Source organism: Rutilus rutilus (genome assembly GCF_951802725.1).
Source record: "Rutilus rutilus genome assembly, contig: SCAFFOLD_47, whole genome shotgun sequence".
Lineage (NCBI taxonomy): Eukaryota > Metazoa > Chordata > Actinopteri > Cypriniformes > Leuciscidae > Rutilus > Rutilus rutilus.
Window position 1 is genome coordinate 19,500 of NW_028175440.1, and position 18,662 is coordinate 38,161.

The 18,662-nt window shown below is 34.9% G+C and overlaps 1 protein-coding gene across 1 annotated transcript in view; it reads left to right on the plus strand.

Moving 5' to 3' along the window:
• Positions 1-3,498: 3,498 nt before the first annotated feature.
• Positions 3,499-18,662, plus strand: part of LOC311285737 (uncharacterized protein) — a gene marked incomplete at its 3' end in the record, with an annotated part of 86,757 nt that continues 71,593 nt past the window's right edge. The window contains exons 1-4 of the mRNA XM_084435770.1: positions 3,499-3,557; positions 12,605-12,647; positions 12,731-13,303; positions 16,970-17,040. Coding sequence (XP_084291896.1) covers positions 12,644-12,647; positions 12,731-13,303; positions 16,970-17,040 — 648 coding nt within the window. The 5' untranslated portion in view covers positions 3,499-3,557; positions 12,605-12,643. The remainder of the gene's footprint in view (positions 3,558-12,604; positions 12,648-12,730; positions 13,304-16,969; positions 17,041-18,662) is intronic.

The following is an 18,662-nucleotide window of genomic DNA, read 5'->3' on the forward strand; positions in this document are numbered from 1 at the left end:
TAACTCAGATACAAGAGCCTAACAAAATCTAAAATACTCAAAAAAGCTGTGTACAAAGAGCCGTAGTTAACTGACAAGCTGAGCCATATCGCATTAATTATCGCTGGCGATACGTCCGCGATATTGATGCGATATGGCTCAGCTTGTCAGTTAACTACGGCTCTTTGTAGTAAATGCCGCTCCATCTGAAAGCAGGTGATGGTGATTTACTACTAATCAAGGAACCGGCTTTACTGACTAACAATATCGTGCGATATATCGCCCAGCCCTATACTATAAACTATATAGAAAATGATAATAAACATTGAAGACTAACTTCTACATCTACATGCGAGAGATTAAATCAGCTGAAAGACATCAACTCAAAAATATCAAACCCACTCAAATGCTTTCACATTTTTATACCTTATAAACAGAAGCACATTTGGCAGGAAACTTCTATTTGCAGCTCGTATCTGTCATGATGATAAAAAGCCGGAATAAAATCACAAATAACTGTCATGATCTTATTTCCTGAAACCATCCAACTCTTAATGGAATACAGATTCACAAATGCTATTTTAGTGTATTTTATATAACATCATACTTTCATTTTCTTTACTCTTTTATACTATTTTCACTTTTGGCTTATTCTATTAATGCCAGTTGTCTGTCAAGTCTGTCATGTAATACCCCAATATGGCGGGATATGTGTTAAAAAGAATTTGTATTGTGTTTATCATAAATGTTGTTATAATGTATGTTGTTGTAATGTATCACTCTGCACAGTAATAATCAGCAATGGCCATCAGAACACATTCAGAACACGTTCTATATCTCTATCATGGTCAATTGAGTAATGTATATTTTGAAGAATGAAAAACTAAAGTTGACATTGTATAGTTAGAAGGAGAAATTGGACCCATTAGATGATCCTAGTTTCTCTCAAGTTGTTGTTGCTGTTTTTGTTCTTGTTCTCATTCTTAATCTTATTCTTATTCTTATTCTTATTCTTATTCTTATTTTTATTATTCAGTATTTTCCAAATAATATTTTCTTTGTTTGATTGTTTCTTGCCACAGTTACCTTTGGCTGCTCACTGGGGCCATAAAGACAAATTACGTTTGGCATGACTCTCAGTCAGATTTTTTTATTAAACTCCCAGCTAGAAATATTTTGTTCTAAAAACGTTCTGAGAACATTACCATGAAGTTCTAATAATGTTTTCAGCGGGTAGTTTTATTTTGGTTCCCAGAATGTTCTCCTAAAACGTACACAGCAAAAACTCCAGTGATAAAAGTTCATGAGATAATTAAGTAATTAATTGAGCAATGAGTGACCATTATTGAAGACACCTGATGTTAACAAGCAGTATCACTGAAGGAGAAAATCACTCTTGTATAGTATATGTCACCATTATGGTGATCAGTGTTTGCTTTAGTTGGGCTCTTGACCCTTACATTTTATTTTTTTTTACTTTAGATTTAGTTTGGCTGTTGTAACTGAATTATAACTCCCAGATGAACAAAGAGAAAATATGGTCAGATGATGTTGGTTATGTTTTAGGATAATCATCATTTGACCAGATCACAAAACTCTTTTAGAGCCTAACCTCTGGCTTAGATTTATAACGTTGATTACATCATCACAGTGATTCTACAACATAAGAACCATAATTTTCTATATATTCCAAAGGTTTTCTTAAAAGTTGTTTTGAAAAAAATTACAAGTTGTGTAGGCACACACAGACATCAAGAATGAGTGTATGAATCTCAACAATGGTGACAAACTAAATATTTAATTAGGAAAAGGAAATTACTAAGACAATTCAGATCATAATTTATTCATATTAGCAATGCATGATGGGAGCCATAAATGAGTTTTGATTGGTGGCACCCAGAATGCACTGCAACATGCTTTATTATTGTCACCATTGTTGAGATTCACAGACTGAATATTGATGTCTGTGTGTCTAAATAAAAGAATATATAAACAGAACTTTTGAGAAATATTTTTTATTCTTAAGAAAATGTTACAACTTGTATGCTATAATATACCAGACTACTGCAATAAACAAGGCAAACTTAACTCTCTGAACTTTACTCTGCTGTTGTAAATCACTTTGGATAAAAGCGTCTGTTAAAGGTCATAGGGTAAATGAGTTTAGTGTCTCAGGTCAAAACATAACCAACATTACCTGATCATCTTTTAACTTCGTTTATCCATTAGTTATAACTTAGTTACAACAGCCAAACAAAATCTAAAGTTAGTAGTTTAAGGGTCAAGAGCACAACTAAAGCAAACACACATCACCGTAATGGTAACTTAAAATTAGTATTTTTTATTTCAACAACATTCCCATCCTCAATATGTTACAGTTAAAACGTTATATCTTAGTTTACATTTAACCTTATAGAAACATTATTTGGAATGAGAAAACATCCTTAAAACATTCTTTGAACATTACATTCAAATGTTTTCTTTTAAACATTAACCAAACTTGTAGGGAAAGTTAGCCAACGTTCTGAGAATATTCCTTAACAAGCTGTTACATATACCATAGACCTTTCTGTAAAGCTGCACTGAAACAATGTTTCTACTTGAAAAAAGTGAAAAGTAATATACAGTTAAATATGACTTGTTTCATTTTGAATTCAATAATTGAAAACAAACTGATAAAGTTAAACTTAATGATAATTAAAGTCAAACCTGAGTGTGGAAGTCTTGGCGTGTGTGTCACCTGTCCTTCCCCTGAATTCAAAGATAGCAAATGAAAGTTCTCTGTTGGCCTTTATATAGCCACCTGTAAAAGGTGTCTGTGTTCCATGAAATCACATGACATATCAAAAGTGAAAGTATTTGTTCTTTTTTGAGATTGTACCATAGGTTTAATTCACTGATAATTTAATAATATTGTTCATTTGCATTCGGAAATGGATCTCATGCAAAATATTCACATCATTTGGCCCTTACCCTCAATCCAATATTGATTAAACTGGATATTGTGTAGTGCTCAAAACATGAACTGTTATGGAGTTTTGATTCTGAGACTGGTTGATTAATGTTGCAATCACTGTGGCATATCCGCTTAGAGTGAAATAAAGATGCAGAAGCCTTTTCTTAAACATTTTTGCTTCACTATTTGGTCTGACCACTTCCCAAGTGGTCTGAAACTGCTGCATGTCCAGCCAAGACAAATTCTGTCACTATACTGACACCACATGCACCCAGCGACACAGCCATTAACCCATTGTTTTCACTGAGAAAACTTTATAATCAAACCTTCAAATAGTGTAATCAATATTGGATTGAGGGTAAGGGCCAAATTATGTGAATATTTTGCATGAGATCCATTTCCGAATGCAAATGAACAATATTATTAAATTATCAGTGAATTAAACCTATGGTACAATCTCAAAAAAGAACAAATACTTTCACTTTTGATATGTCATGTGATTTCATGGAATACAGACACCTTTTACAGGTGGCTATATAAAGGCCAAAAGAGAACTTTCATTTGCTATCTTTGAATACAGGGGAAGGACAGGTGACACACACGCCAAGACTTCCACACTCAGGTTTGACTTTATTTATCAAAAAGATTAACTTTATCAGTTTGTTTTCAATTATTGAATTCAAGATGAAACAAGTCATATTTAACTGTTTCAGAGCAGATTTACAGAAAGGTCTATGGTATATGTATAGTTTAATAAAAAAAAATCTGTCTGAGAGTCATGCCAAACGTAATTTGTCTTTATGGCCCCAGTGAGCAGCCAAAGGTAACTGTGGCAAGAAACAATCAAACAAAGAAAATATTATTTGGAAAATACTGAAGAATAAGAATAAGAATAAGAATAAGAATAAGAATAAGAATGAGAAGAAGAACAAGACCAAAAACAGCAACAACAACAACTTGAGAGAAACTAGGATCATCTAATGGGTCCAATTTCTCCTTCTAACTATACAATATCAACTTTAGTTTTTCATTCTTCAAAATATACATTACTCAATTGACCATGATAGAGATATGGAACGTGTTCTGAATGTGTTCTGATGGCCATTGCTGATTATTACTGTGCAGAGTGATACATTACAACAACATACATTATAACAACATTTATGATAAACACAATACAAATTCTTTTTAACACATATCCCGCCATATTGGGGTATTACATGACAGACTTGACAGACAACTGGCATTAATAGAATAAGCCAAAAGTGAAAATAGTATAAAAGAGTATAGAAAATGAAAGTATGATGTTATATAAACTACACTAAAATAGCATTTGTGAATCTGTAGTCCATTAAGAGTTGGATGGTTTCAGGAAATAAGATCATGACAGTTATTTGTGAATTTATTCCGGCTTTTTATCATCATGACAGATACGAGCTGCAAATAGAAGTTTCCTGCCAAATGTGCTTCTGTTTATAAGGTATAAAAATGTGAAAGCATTTGAGTGGGTTTGATATTGTTGAGTTGATGTCTTTCAGCTGATTTAATCTCTCGCATGTAGATGTAGAAGTTAGTCTTCAATTTGTATTATCATTTTCTATATACGTTAGTTTATAGACTATATGCAATAATCAGTTAACATATATATTTTAAAAGACAAAGAGAAAGGTTATGTGAATATTTAAAAGTATGTGTAACTGGAATGAAATGTAGAGGAACCAGTTTCAGTGTTTTTGCAGGTTAGTATTTCCTTATCCATTTCCTTGTATCTGATTTCAAGCCAGACAGGTCAGACAGGTTGCAGAGTTAACATTGTTGTAGACCAGCCTTTCTCAAACTTTTTTCAGTCATGGCACCTTTCAAAAGTGCATAAAATCTCAAGGCACCCCAGTGTAAAATATAATTTAAAAACACTGCATAACCCAAATGTAAATGCAAATTATATATATATACACTGTAAAAAATTTACTGTAGAATTTACAGCAACTTACTGGCAATTTTGGTTGCCAGTAAGCCTGTAAATTTTACAAGAGTCCTGTAAAACATCAATTACAATTTAACAGTAAAAATACAGCACTAACAAATTGCTGTAAAATTTACAGCAACTTACTGCAATTGTGGTTGCCAGTAAGCCTGTAAATTTTACAAGAGTACTGTAAATCATAAACTACAATTATACTGTAAAATTATACAGCACACCTGTAAAAGCAGCAAAACAAGAACAGGTGTGAATTTACAGTTCTTTAATGTAATCTTTACAGTATGTTACTGTTATTAATAATGTACTGAATTAAAACCTGAGATAACTCACTCCATTTGAGAAAATTGATTGGTCAATTGCCATTAAATATTTACTAGAAACATCAATTTAACTAAATCCTACTAGTGATCATCATCACACATGAATGAGTTGAAAAACTTAAAAACATCATCAATGCATCAGCAACTACACAGTCACTGCCTTTAAATAAAGCAACATGCAGCATAACATCTGTGTTTTTCTGCTCATCCTGGACTGAAGCACAGGCTCTACTCTTCAGCACAATGGTGACACACAAAACTCAACAGAAACCCTTTAAATCCCAACAGATCATTAAACCACTAGCATATCTCCACTATAGCATTATGTGCAAAAACACATAAAATCACACAAAGCAAATCACAGAATTGTACTTTTTTGTTTAGTAAATATGACTGTGAGATTTTACTGTAAACAACTGACTTAAGCCACAGCTTTAGATGAAATCACCTGAAGAGTGATAATCATAATCAGACTTAATGAGAAATAACTGAGGTTTAGATGTTGATGATGTATTGACAATATTTCATTTGAAGTTACCATGATCGTGATTAGTGCTTTCTTTAGTTGGGCTCTTGACTCTTTATTTCTTTAACATTAGTCTTTCTTTTGCTGCTATAACCATATCTTTAAAAGACAAGCTTGTTATAGCAATAAAAGCAAAGTAAAATATGCAGTGGTGTTGATGGTTGAGAATTGATGCTGGGGTATCAATGTCTAGTGAAAGATATGCTGATGTTGACCAGAGTCTATTCTCAAATTATGAAAAATTGATTGTAATAGTCATATGATGCTACAACATGTCATGAGAGCAGATAATTTGTGTTTTACATATTTACGAATCACAAAACTTCTCAATTTACAGGAACACACATATATCAAGAATCAGCATATGAACCTCAACAATGGTGACAAACAAAATATTCAGAAACAGAAACTCTGAACATCACAAATCAAGCTACTAAAAAGTCATATCAAAAACAACAACAAAAATAAAAGCACATGGTAAAAATAAAAGAAATTAATACATTTCAGCTACATAATTTATGCATGCCGCAATGCATTCTGGGAATTATGTACTATGGTGGTACCTAGGGCTGGGCGATTTAAATCGCGATATTGTTATGCGCATCTCATCAGTAAAGCCGGTTCCTTGATTAGTAGTAAATCGCCATCACCTGCTTTCAGATGGAGCAACATTTACTACAAAGAGCCGTAGTTAACTGACAAGCTGAGCCAAATCGCATCAATATCGCGGACGTATCGCCAGCGATATTTAATGCGATATGGCTCAGCTTGTCAGTTAACTACGGCTCTTTGTACACAGCAAAACCTCTAGTGTTAAATTAACACTCCTGGTAGTGTATGAGTCCACACTCAAGAGTGTTTAAGTTAATGAGATAACTAAGTGATTAATTTATTGATGATTGAGCATTATTGAAGACACCTGATGTTAACAAGTAGAATCGCTGAAGGAGAAAATCGCAAATTGTAAGTTACCGTTATTGTGATGGGTAGTTGCTTTAGTTGGGCTCTGACCCTTTTATGTGTACTTTAGATTTTCTTTGGCGGTTGTATCTGAATTAAAACGACCAGTTGAACAAAGAATAAAAAGTGATCTGATGGTGATGGTTATATTATGACAATCATCATTTGAACTAAATCGCTGAACTCATTAAAATCCTTCTCTCTGCCTTTGATTTATGTTGTTGGTTACAGCATAACTGTGAATCTGAATAAATGGCCAGAATTTTTGTTATAATATTAAAGATTTCTTAAAAGTTGTTTAAAAAATCATTCTTTTAGGCACACACAGATGTCAAAATTCAGTCTATGCATCTCAACAATGGTGAGGAGCAGAATATTCAATTAGGAAAATTAAATTACATAGACAATTCAGATCATAATTTATTCATACCGCAATGCATGATGGGAGCCATTAATGAGTTGTGATTGGTGGCAGCCACTGCAACATGCTTTATTATTGTCACCATTGTTGAGATTCACAGGCTGATTATTGATGTCTGTGTTTTAAATGATTATGTTTGAACGTCTTTTTGATCAGAACAATGTTTATTTAATATTTTGAATATAAGTAAAGTCCTGATAATCATAGGCTGAAGAATCACTAAACTGCTGCTAACAAGTTAAACCAATCTATCTTAATATGTTTCATTTTTCAGATCACAGCATGATTATGTCAAAACATAACCAACACTAAAAGATAACATTTTACTTTGTTCATTTAACTGTTATAAACCAATAACAGCAGACAAACAACAGTAAATATTAAAGTAAACATATAATGGTCTAGAGCCCAACTAAAGCAAACACCCATCACCTTAATGGTAACTTACAATTTGTGATTTTCTCCTTCAGTGATTCTGCTTGTTAACATCAGGTGTCTTCAATAATGATCAATCATCACTAAATGAATCACTTAATTATCTCCTCAGCCCTAAATGCCGCTCCATCTGAAAGCAGGTGATGGTGATTTACTACTAATCAAGGAACCGGCTTTACTGATGAGATGCGCATAACAATATCGCGATTTAAATCGCCCAGCCCTAGTGGTACCCAGCATACATTGCAACATGAAGCTTTTCATTTGAATGTCACCATTGTTGAGATTCATACGCCGATTGTTGATGTCTGTGTGTGAGAAGATAACACAGCATTTTAAAACTTTCTATGCATTATATTTTTAAATCTGTTCAAATTATAATAATGCCGTGGGATGTCATATGTGTATTCTTAACCAATCATTTGAAATGACCCACATGATTGCTTGAGAATAGATTAAAGTGTAAATGAAATGAAGTACAGTCTTATAAGCTCTACTGATGACATCATCAATACAGAGCCATTTACACCAGAGCACTTTTCTCTCTGCTTTTTTGCTCTAACTGTTGTGCCTCACAAACACACAGCAAAAGCAGCCAGAGATAAACCTAATGTTCAAATGTCAAGGGCAAGAGCCCAGCTAAAGCCAACACTGATCACCATCATGGTAACAATAAAAAAAAACATCAACATCTAAACCTCCGTTAATTCTCAAAAAGACCTTCTGATTATGACAGAAATAAAGTCAGTCTGGGTTGCGTTTCCCGAAAGCATCGTTGGCCAACTATGGTCGCAAGTTCCGTCGTTACCAATAGAGTTCAATGGACATTGCGATGAACTTGCGACCTAGTTGGCCAACGATGCTTTCGGGAAACGCACCCCTGGTTAGTAATAAGTGAAGCTGGTAATGCTGTTTGTGGAGTTGTTTAATCCTCCTCTGCTGAGATCTTCACAGATTGAATGTCTTATTTTCTCTTCAGTTGATTTCATCTAAAGCTGTGGCTTAAGTCATTTGTTTACAGTAAAATCTCAGTGTCAAATTTACTAAACAAAAAAGTACAATTCTGTGATTTGCTTTGTGTGATTTGATGTGTTTTTGCACATAATGCTATAGTGGAGATATGCTAGTGTTTTATTGATCTGTTGGGATTTAAAGGGTTTCTGTTGAGTTTTGTGTGTCACCATTGTGCTGAAGAGTAGAGCCTGAGCTTCAGTCCAGGATGAGCAGAGAAACACAGATGTTATGCTGCATGTTGCTTTATTTAAAGGCAGTGACTGTGTAGTTGCTGATGCATTGATGACGTTTTTAAGTTTTTCAACTCATTCATGTGTGATGATGATCACTAGTAGGATTTAGTTAAATTGATGTTTCTAGTAAATATTTAATTGCAATTGACCAATCAATTTTCTCAAATGAAGTGAGTTATCTCAGGTTTTAATTCAGTACATTGTTAATAACAGTAACATACTGTAAAGATTACATTAAAGAACTGTAAATTCACACCTGTTCTTGTTTTGCTGCTTTTACAGGTGTGCTGTATAATTTTACAGTATAATTGTAGTTTATGATTTACAGTACTCTTGTAAAATTTACAGGCTTACTGGCAACCACAATTGCCAGTAAGTTGCTGTAAATTTTACAGCAATTTGTTAGTGCTGTATTTTTACTGTTAAATTGTAGTTGATGTTTTACAGGACTCTTGTAAAATTTACAGGCTTACTGGCAACCAAAATTGCCAGTAAGTTGCTGTAAATTCTACAGTAAATTTTTTACAGTGTATATATATATATATATATATATATATATATATATATATATATATATATATTTATCTAAAATGAATTTACAATTTTATTAATCCGTTCATATGTTTAACCCTTTCACACGTAAATTTAAAATATTCTGGCTGACCCCCCAGCGTGAGTTTTTCAAGGTGACCGTTATTTAGAATGTGTCACTTTATGGTTTCCATGGTGATGCGTCATTGCTTGTCACGTGACACACCGCAGCAACAACAGAGCTGAATGAATGATGATCTGCTTTTATGTCATTTTTCCTTTTTTATTCAAAATATTCACAAATTTGTTAGATATGGCATGAAATATCTGATATTCCGATTGTCAAATATATGCAAGTGGAAGTGTTTTGTTTTTTGAACACCATCATTTTTAATTTATCCACTTCTCCCGAAATACATAAAAGTAAGTGGCAGGTGAACTGGGAGAAGAATAGAGTAAACTTTAAAGTTACTTACACAATGTGTATCTGATATGAATAAAACGAATTATAATGGAAAGGATTATTATTGCCTCTTCCTTTGACATCAGTGTGTATTTTACAAACTCTTAATGTATTGTTTTTTTAGTACTTATATGTCTGAAACCTAAAACAAATATTATGTGGATGAAAACACTGAAAAGTTGTGATATATAACAGCTGAGCGCGCCTGTCTCTGGCTCAGCGCCAGCCAACGCGCGAAAGCACATTTGAATTTAGCAGTTGATCAGGTCATGCATAGATATCATATATAAACGCTAGATGTCTTATGGCGCAGTCACTTCCGGCATCATCGTTCGGCCATCTTGTCACAGTGCTCTGTGCATTAAGGTGAATGATCAGCACGCACACAAATCCTCTTATCTCGCTGAAATCTTGACGGATTTACAAACGGTTTGGTTTCTTACAAACGTTATTAACGTGGCTATAATTCCGAATGCTTGAACATGTATGTTATAATTTTTCATATGTATGCAGTGTATGTATGCAGTGTCATAACTACATCTCTGACGTTTATAACAAACCAAACCGTTTGAAAATCGGTAGAAAAATGAGCAAGTTATGGTTATTTAAAAGTACATGCACCATTGAAGTAGTGAGCGAGTACACTGTGGCAAGATGGCCGCCACGTGCGGACGTCGACCTCCATTGGCCAGCAGTGCGCACGAGACATCTAGCCTTTGATATCTATGACGTCATGCACTGACCGTTCTAATCACACCAGTGCTCCAGGGACCAGCCTAGACTGATCACACCGGTGTGATCGTACGTGCGAAAGGGTTAAAAAGAAGAAGAATGTATTTAAGTAAATTCAAATATATTTATATATGAAATGTCAGATTTTTTTTTTTTTTGCCTTTTATGGCGGCACCCCTGACACAGTCAGGGGGCACCCCAGTGTGCCGCGGCACCCACTTTGAGAAAGGCTGTTGTAGTCAAAACTGTTAAGAAAAAAAACCTTGAGGGGAACAAAGCCTTATAAGAGCACTTGCAGAGTTTCTAATAGCTACGGCACAGCCCATTAAACCCATTCCCAGATTTTCCAGATTCCCAGATCCCAACATTTTGACGTCCCAGATCCGGCCCACATCTGGCATACATGGAAAGATGATCTGGCCCACATGCAGCGTGGAATGACAGCCCTTGGGTGTCTCACTCCTGTTTGCCAGATCTGGGCCACAAGCAGGCCATAGCAATGCCACATGTCAGCCAAGAGCAAAGAAATAAACCACACTGTAAACCCTAACACTCAAAATCATTAATTGGTTTGAGTAGGACAAACTTAAATTAAACTAATTAGGCTAGTTCAGTCCAATTAACTTGTATGAGTATTTAGCACTTTCTTTTTCTTTCAAGTTCACAGAACTGATATATTTTAAGTAAACTGAACTGTTTCATTGTTTTGAGTTTTATGAAATTATTTATTTTAATTTAGACAAACTTAAGTTTAACTGAAACGGCTGGGATGTCTATTTCCCAGCATGCTTTGCTGATGGCACTCGAAAGGGAGAGTAAATGCTAAAATTAAGTGTAATATAATGTGTGTTTTTTTGTGTGTGTGTGTGTGTAAGATAAATGTTAAGTGTGAGATTTAGTAGTGATTAATGTTTTGTCATGCTAATTTAGAAGAATTTCTGTTAATGTTGGCTTTACACTGCACAAAATAAAATCTTTAAAAAAATCGTCAATGACTGTCAGCTACAGCTAACAAACAAAAAACGTAAAGCTAAAGTAAAATATCCTTATTTAAATGAAGTGCAAAAAACTTGTACAGAAATTTTCCTTAAATGTTTTACAGAAAAACACTGTTCTTTTATGGTTATTTGCTGAATTATTACAATCAAACACTTTCACTGTATATAAAAATGTTAACTAAATGCATGATTTGTTGTGACTACATGTCACTGCATCAGCAACTACACAGTTACTGTCAGTTAAATAAAGCAACATGCAGCATATCATCAGTGTTTCTTTGCTCATCCTGGACTGAAGCTCAGGCTCTACTCTTCAACACAATGGTGACCCACGAAACACACCATACAGAAACACTTTAAACCCCATCAGAACATTAAACACTAACATATCTCGCAGGATCTCAGCATCTTCACTTATTACAATCCCGACTTTATTTCTTTCACACTAACATTCTTATTGAGAATTAACAGAGGTTTAGAAGTTGAAGCTTTATTGAAAATAATAAAGTTTGATGTCACCATGATGGAGATCAGTGTTTGCTTTAGTTGGGCTCTTGACCTTTTAGTGATTAACTTAAGTTTTTCTCTGTTTGTTTTAACTGTGTGTCTTTAATGCATATTTGTTATGGTAGGACTTCAAGAGAAACTCAGATCAGATGATGTTGATCATGTAGTGTCCTGCTTCATTGGTACCACCAGAAGTGTTATATCTGATTAAGTTGATAAATATTAGTTGTTGATTTTGTATGATACAACTGCTATAGAAGATCCTGCAGTGATGTGATAGTCAGATTTTATGAAGTCATTATACATAAATGTTTTGACAGGACAGTAGACTCACTCAGACATCAAGAATCAGCGTATGAATCACAACAATGGTGACAATGAAAAAAAAATCTGATCAACTCTGAACAGAAAAACTAACATCAAACAATTAAGGCCAAAGTTCCCACTAAAATAATGTGTACATCATGGACATGATGTCTGACTGATGTCTGAATATGATCAACATTTTGTGGTGACTTTACCCATGTAATATTTACTTTTCTTTCCAGTGAACCAAACTGTGCAACTCTGATTCATCAATCAGCAGCATGAGTAAGAAAAAAAAAAGTTTATAATAAGACTTATGTTGCACTATTTTGATTAATTTGACAGCAGTTCCGTGTTTTTTATTCTAGATCCCAATCAGAGCATTGTGTTATTTGGAAAATCTTCAGCATTCCATTTTGGACATGACAACATTCTTCTAGGAGAAAAACAAAAAGTAGAAATATCCAAGATTGTTCCTTTACAGAGGAAGATATCAGAACATCATGTCTCAGTAATCAACATGATTGACTTACATGAGACTGACTCTGTGTATCATCTCATTGATAAACTAGTGAATGAAAATGAAATCCATGCCTTCATCTTTGTTGTGCGACTGGGCCAGTTAACAGATGCTGACAAGATGTGTCTTGAATGGCTTCAGAGAGTGTTTGGAGACAAAGTTCTTCAGTTTGTGATGATTCTCTGCACCTACGAGAGCGAAGAAGAGTGTGACACCATAAAAGATGATCTGAAGAAAAACCCTGTTCTGGAGAAGCTGCTGGAGAAATGTGGAAGAAGATTTCACTCCTGCAACAAGATGATGAACAACCAATCAGAGATGGGCGAGCTGATAAAGAAAATTAAGCTTCTGTTTAATAAGAATAAACAGCAGCGCTACACTGGAGGGAATAATGGGACACAAAAGAGTAAATGTGAAGATGGTGAGAAAAAATATATTCTTAACTATAAAAAGCTAATCTTTTCATATTTTTATTTTTGTTTTTATTACACTTTGTTCCATGCGGCAAAATCCCCAGTGTTAAATCAACACTGCTCAGAGCACAAATGGTCCCACTCTACAGAGTGTTAAAGTAACGCTGAAGCAGTGTTAAAGTAAAAAAAATAATCAAGTGATTAAAGGGGATGGTTTAGAAGCCCCCAGCAGCCTTTTTTCCCTTGGTTGAACATTATTAAATTTAGAGCTTGTTTAGATATATCAGTCGGATGGCTTAGTGCAGGCTAACTAATTACCCCACTAATAATGCCCAGAATGGTACCAAACTTATACAGATAGGTTCTGTACTCATAAAGCGAGGCATTGGAAAGTTTGTAAGAACATCAGGAGTTCATTTAAATGTGACCCATCATAAAACTAGTCATAAGTCGCACGGGTATATTTGTGGCAATAGCCAACAATACATTGTATGGGTCAAAATTATTGATTTTTATTTTATGCTAAAAATCATTAGGATATTAAGTAAAGATCAAGTTCCATGAAGATATTTTGTACATTTCCTTCCGTAAATATATAAAACATATATTTTTGTGAGTGAATGCAGCACAATTGTGAACATAAATGGACAAATTTAAAGGCACCGATTGTTTTGCACCCTCAGATTCCAGATCTTCAAATTGTATCTCAGCGAATATTCTCCTATCCTAACAAACAATACATCAATGGAAAGCTAATTTATTCAACCTTCAGATTATGTATAAATTTCAGTTTAAAAAAATTGACCCATGTGACTAGTTTTGTGGTCCAGGGTGACAAATTACTAGCCTGACATCGTCGTACTCAGATTCTAGTCAGAATGTGAGTCTGATACTGCTCCATTTGGGCTGTGATTATGGGGTGTGTTTCAACCGAACCAGGAAAGAAAAAGCCTCTGCACTCAATTGGATAGAACTACAACCAATCAGAGCAACGGAGTAAGTGACGTATGTTCTTCATCCATCTATCCTATCGACAAATGCCTTGGTCGCAGATCTCTGTTCCTCTTTTCAAATTAATGCGCTGCCGATTTCTTCTATACAGACGCGATGGCGGAATCTACACATGATGTTTCATAAAGCTCGGGAGAAGCACGTTCAAATGATCAATCCAATCAACTTATCATCAAACTATTACCATGTCTACCCTATCAGCATGACAGGAAGCACATATATATTAGGGCTGGGCGATATATCGCATGACATTGTTAGGCGCATCTCGTCAGTAAAGCCGGTTCCTTGATTAGTAGTAAATCACCTTCACCTGCTTTCAGATGGAGCGGCATTTACTACACAGCAAAAACTCCAGTGTTAAATTAACACTCCTGGGAGTGTATATGAGTCCACACTCAAGAGTGTGAAGTGTTAAAATATGAGTGTTAAATGAACACTCAAGAGTGTTAAAGTTAATGAGATAATTAAGTGATTAATTTAGTGATGATTGAACATTATTGAAGACACCTGATGTTAACAAGCAGAATCACTGAAGGAGAAAATCACAAATTGTAAGCCACCGTTATGGCGATCAGTGTTTGCTTTAGTTGGGCTCTTGATCCTTATACATTCACTTTAAATTAAAGTTTGTCTGCTATTATTGATTTATAACAGTCAAATGAACAAAGAAAAGTGTGATATGATAGTGTTGGTTATGTTTTGACGTAATCATGCTGTGATCTGAAAAATGAAACTTATTGAGATAGTTTGGTTTAACTTGTTAGCAGCATGATTATCAGTACTTTACTTATAATTCAAAATATTTAATAAACATTGTTCTGATCAAAAGACGTTCAGATAAATATATTTAAAACACAGACATCAATAATCAGCCTGTGAATCTCAACAATGGTGACAATAATGAAGCATGTTGCAGTGGCTGCCACCAATCACAACTCATTAATGGCTCCCATCATGCATTGTGGTATGAATAAATTATGATCTGAATTGTCTATGTAATTTACTTTTCCTAATTGAATATTCTGCTCGTCACCATTGTTGAGATGCATAGACTGAATCTTGACATCTGTGTGTGCCTAAAATAATGATTTTTTTTTTAAAAACAACTTTTAAGAAATCCTTTATATTATATAAAAAATTCTGGGCATTTATGCAGATTCACAGTTATGTGCCAGTTCAAGTTCAAATGATGAATGTCATAATATAACCAACACCATCAGATCACTTTTTTTCTTTGTTCAACTGGCAGTTATAACTCAGATACAGCAGCCAAACAAAATCTAAAGTTAATAATATAAGGGTCTAGAGTCCAACTAAAGCAAACAATGATCGCCATAACGGTGGCTTACATTTTGAGATTTTCTCCTTCAGTGATTCTGCTTGTTAACATCAGGTGTCTTCAATAATGTTCAATCATCACTAAATTAATCACTTAATTATCTCATTAACTTCAACACGTGGACTCATATACACTCCCAGGAGTGTTAATTTAACACTGGAGTTGTTGCTGTGTACAAAGAGCCGTAGTTACCTGACAAGCTGAGCCATATCGCATTAATTATCGCTGGCGATACGTCCGCGATATTGATGCGATATGGCTCAGCTTGTCAGTTAACTACGGCTCTTTGTAGTAAATGCCGCTCCATCTGAAAGCAGGTGATGGTGATTTACTACTAATCAAGGAACCGGCTTTACTGATGAGATGCGCATAACAATATCGTGCGATATATCGCCCAGCCCTAGTGTGGACTCATATACACTCCCAGCCCCAGGAGTGTTAATTTAACACCGCTCCATCTGAACGCAGGTGAAGGCGATTTACTACTAATCAAGGAACCGGCTTTACTGACGAGATGCGCATAACAATATCGTGCGATATATCGCCCAGCCCGATTATGTAACTGTTGATCATCTGTCCATCCTCGTATAAAGCCCGCCCTGACAATTTGATTGGTCCGAACAGCTTTGGTTCGGGCATAATTGTTCCACAACGGATCCAGACTGAACTTCCCGACCTAAAATGTTGTGGGCGGGGCTAAGTTCGGCTGGCATCCAGGCTAACAAATAACACTTGCCTGATGGTTTTCAACACTTCGGAAAAAAATAATAATTTGCATTACACTACACTACATTAAATGATGACTGACCCTTAGTGACACCTGATGACAGAGGTGTAAAGTCCAGGTTCAGAAAGTAAAAGTCCTCCTCAGTATTTTGTTCCAATCACCTGGATTTAATAATTCAGACAGGAGAGAGAACTAATTAGTGAAATCAGCTGACTGAGTTCATGAGTGCAATAAACATATGGCAGGACTTTTACTCATGGGCCCCTGGATTTCCCTGAAATCAGCCAGTGATCTCGGAAAACGCAAGCGTTGGATCAGACTTCAAATGAAGACAAACACTCATTTTATAATTGTATTTGCAGCATATTCAGTTGTGTTTTACCATAATAAAATGCTGAAGCACTAGAGCTATAAATAAAGATATAATATATTGAGTGGAGTCAAAACAAATCCCAACCTCATATCACAAACTCTTACTTCACCCCCTGTAATAATGACTTCAAAATACATAAGTAGAATTAGCTGCCATCAAATAGAATAAAAAATCCAAATGGCTGAAGAAACATTTTTGCAAATTCATTGTTTTTCATGTTTCAGGAGATAAAGTTACAAGCAATGCAGGAGGAAGCAAGCACGTCAAACCAACAGAGACAGAAGGAAAACACAAGGTCAGAGCTGAGTTGTTTTATTATTACCTTTATTTAACCAGAAAGAAAACTCATTGAGATTAAAAATCTCTTTTCCAAGAGTGTCCTGGCCAAGACAGGCAGCAGCACAATTAACAAAGTTGCAGACATAAAACAAATACATCAACATTTAACATATAACGTATAACAAATAAACCTGGTAAAAAAAATAGTGAATTACAAGGTCATGAAAGCAGTCCGAATTGTGTGCACATGTTCGCTGTTTAGTATTTGCTGCTTTTTGATATGACATCCTCCAGTTTTTCCAACTGGTTTCATCGCAAAAATGTAATTTTTAAGTCCTGAGGTATTTGTGATTATGATTTTCTCATGTCTGAAAGTCAATGTAGTGGCGATGCGAAAAAAAAAAAAAAAAAAAAAAAAATGAAACAAGCTGTCCAATCCAATCCATTTTTGGATTTTTCAATAAATCATTTGGCAAATTTAATCTAACCGATTTCTATTTTTTTCACTAAGGGCTGTACCGTTATGTGGGTGTAGTTTTAGGGAATTGTTGGTTTCGGACTGCTTTTACCCAATGGACATTGAGGAGTAGTTTAAAGGGATAACACGGGGGAAGGCAACCATTTTGACACAAAGAGCCATCATTTCTCTTGTGAATAACTGTAAAATACAGATAAAGGAATATTCCAGGATCAGTATCGCTTAACCTCCATCGACAGCATTTGTGGCATGATGTTTATTAGCACATAGAAATATTTTTTGTGTTTTTATGAAATTAGTGGCATTATGTTTGACATCTGCTTTAAAATCCTGCATACACTCAGAGGTGTAAAGTCCAGGTTCAGAAAGTAACCCACATAGCAACACTGTTTCGGCCCAGATCCGGCCCACATCTGGCATTTGTGGAATGCGGATCTTGCCCACATGCAGCGTGGAATGATGGCACTTGAGTGGACCGCTCCTGTTTACCAGATCTGGGCCACAAGCAGGCCATAGCAATGCCACGTCAGCCAAGAGCAAAGAAATAAACAAGAACTGGACCTTATCTGAGCCACAAAGTCTGTGTATATTAAATATGGAGTCATCTCAGCCTTAATAAGTTAACAAGCAGAATCACTGAAGGAAAGAAGAGAACAGAAAAAGAGATGAGCAGAAACACAAGAACTACACAGCAAAAACTCCAGTGTTAAATTAACACTCCTGGGAGTGTATATGAGTCCACACTCAAAAGTGTAAAGTGTTAAAATATGAGTGTTAAATTAACACTCAAGAGTGTTAAAGTTAATGAGATAATTAAGTGATTAGTTTAGTGATGATTGAGCATTATTGAAGACACCTGATGTTAACAAGCAGAATCACTGAAGGAGGAAATCACTAATTGTAAGTTACCATTAAGGTGATAGGTGTTTGCTTTAGTTGGACTCTTGACTCTTATATGTTTACTTTAAATTTAGCTTGTCTGCTGTTATTGATTTATAACAGTCAGATGAACAAAGAGACAATGTGATCTGATGGTGTTGGTTATGCTTTGACATAATCATGTTGTGATCCGTAAAACAAAACTTATTGAGATGGTTTACCTTGTTAATTACAGCAGCTCTGTGATTCTACAGCACATGATTTTCAGTATTTTTCATATA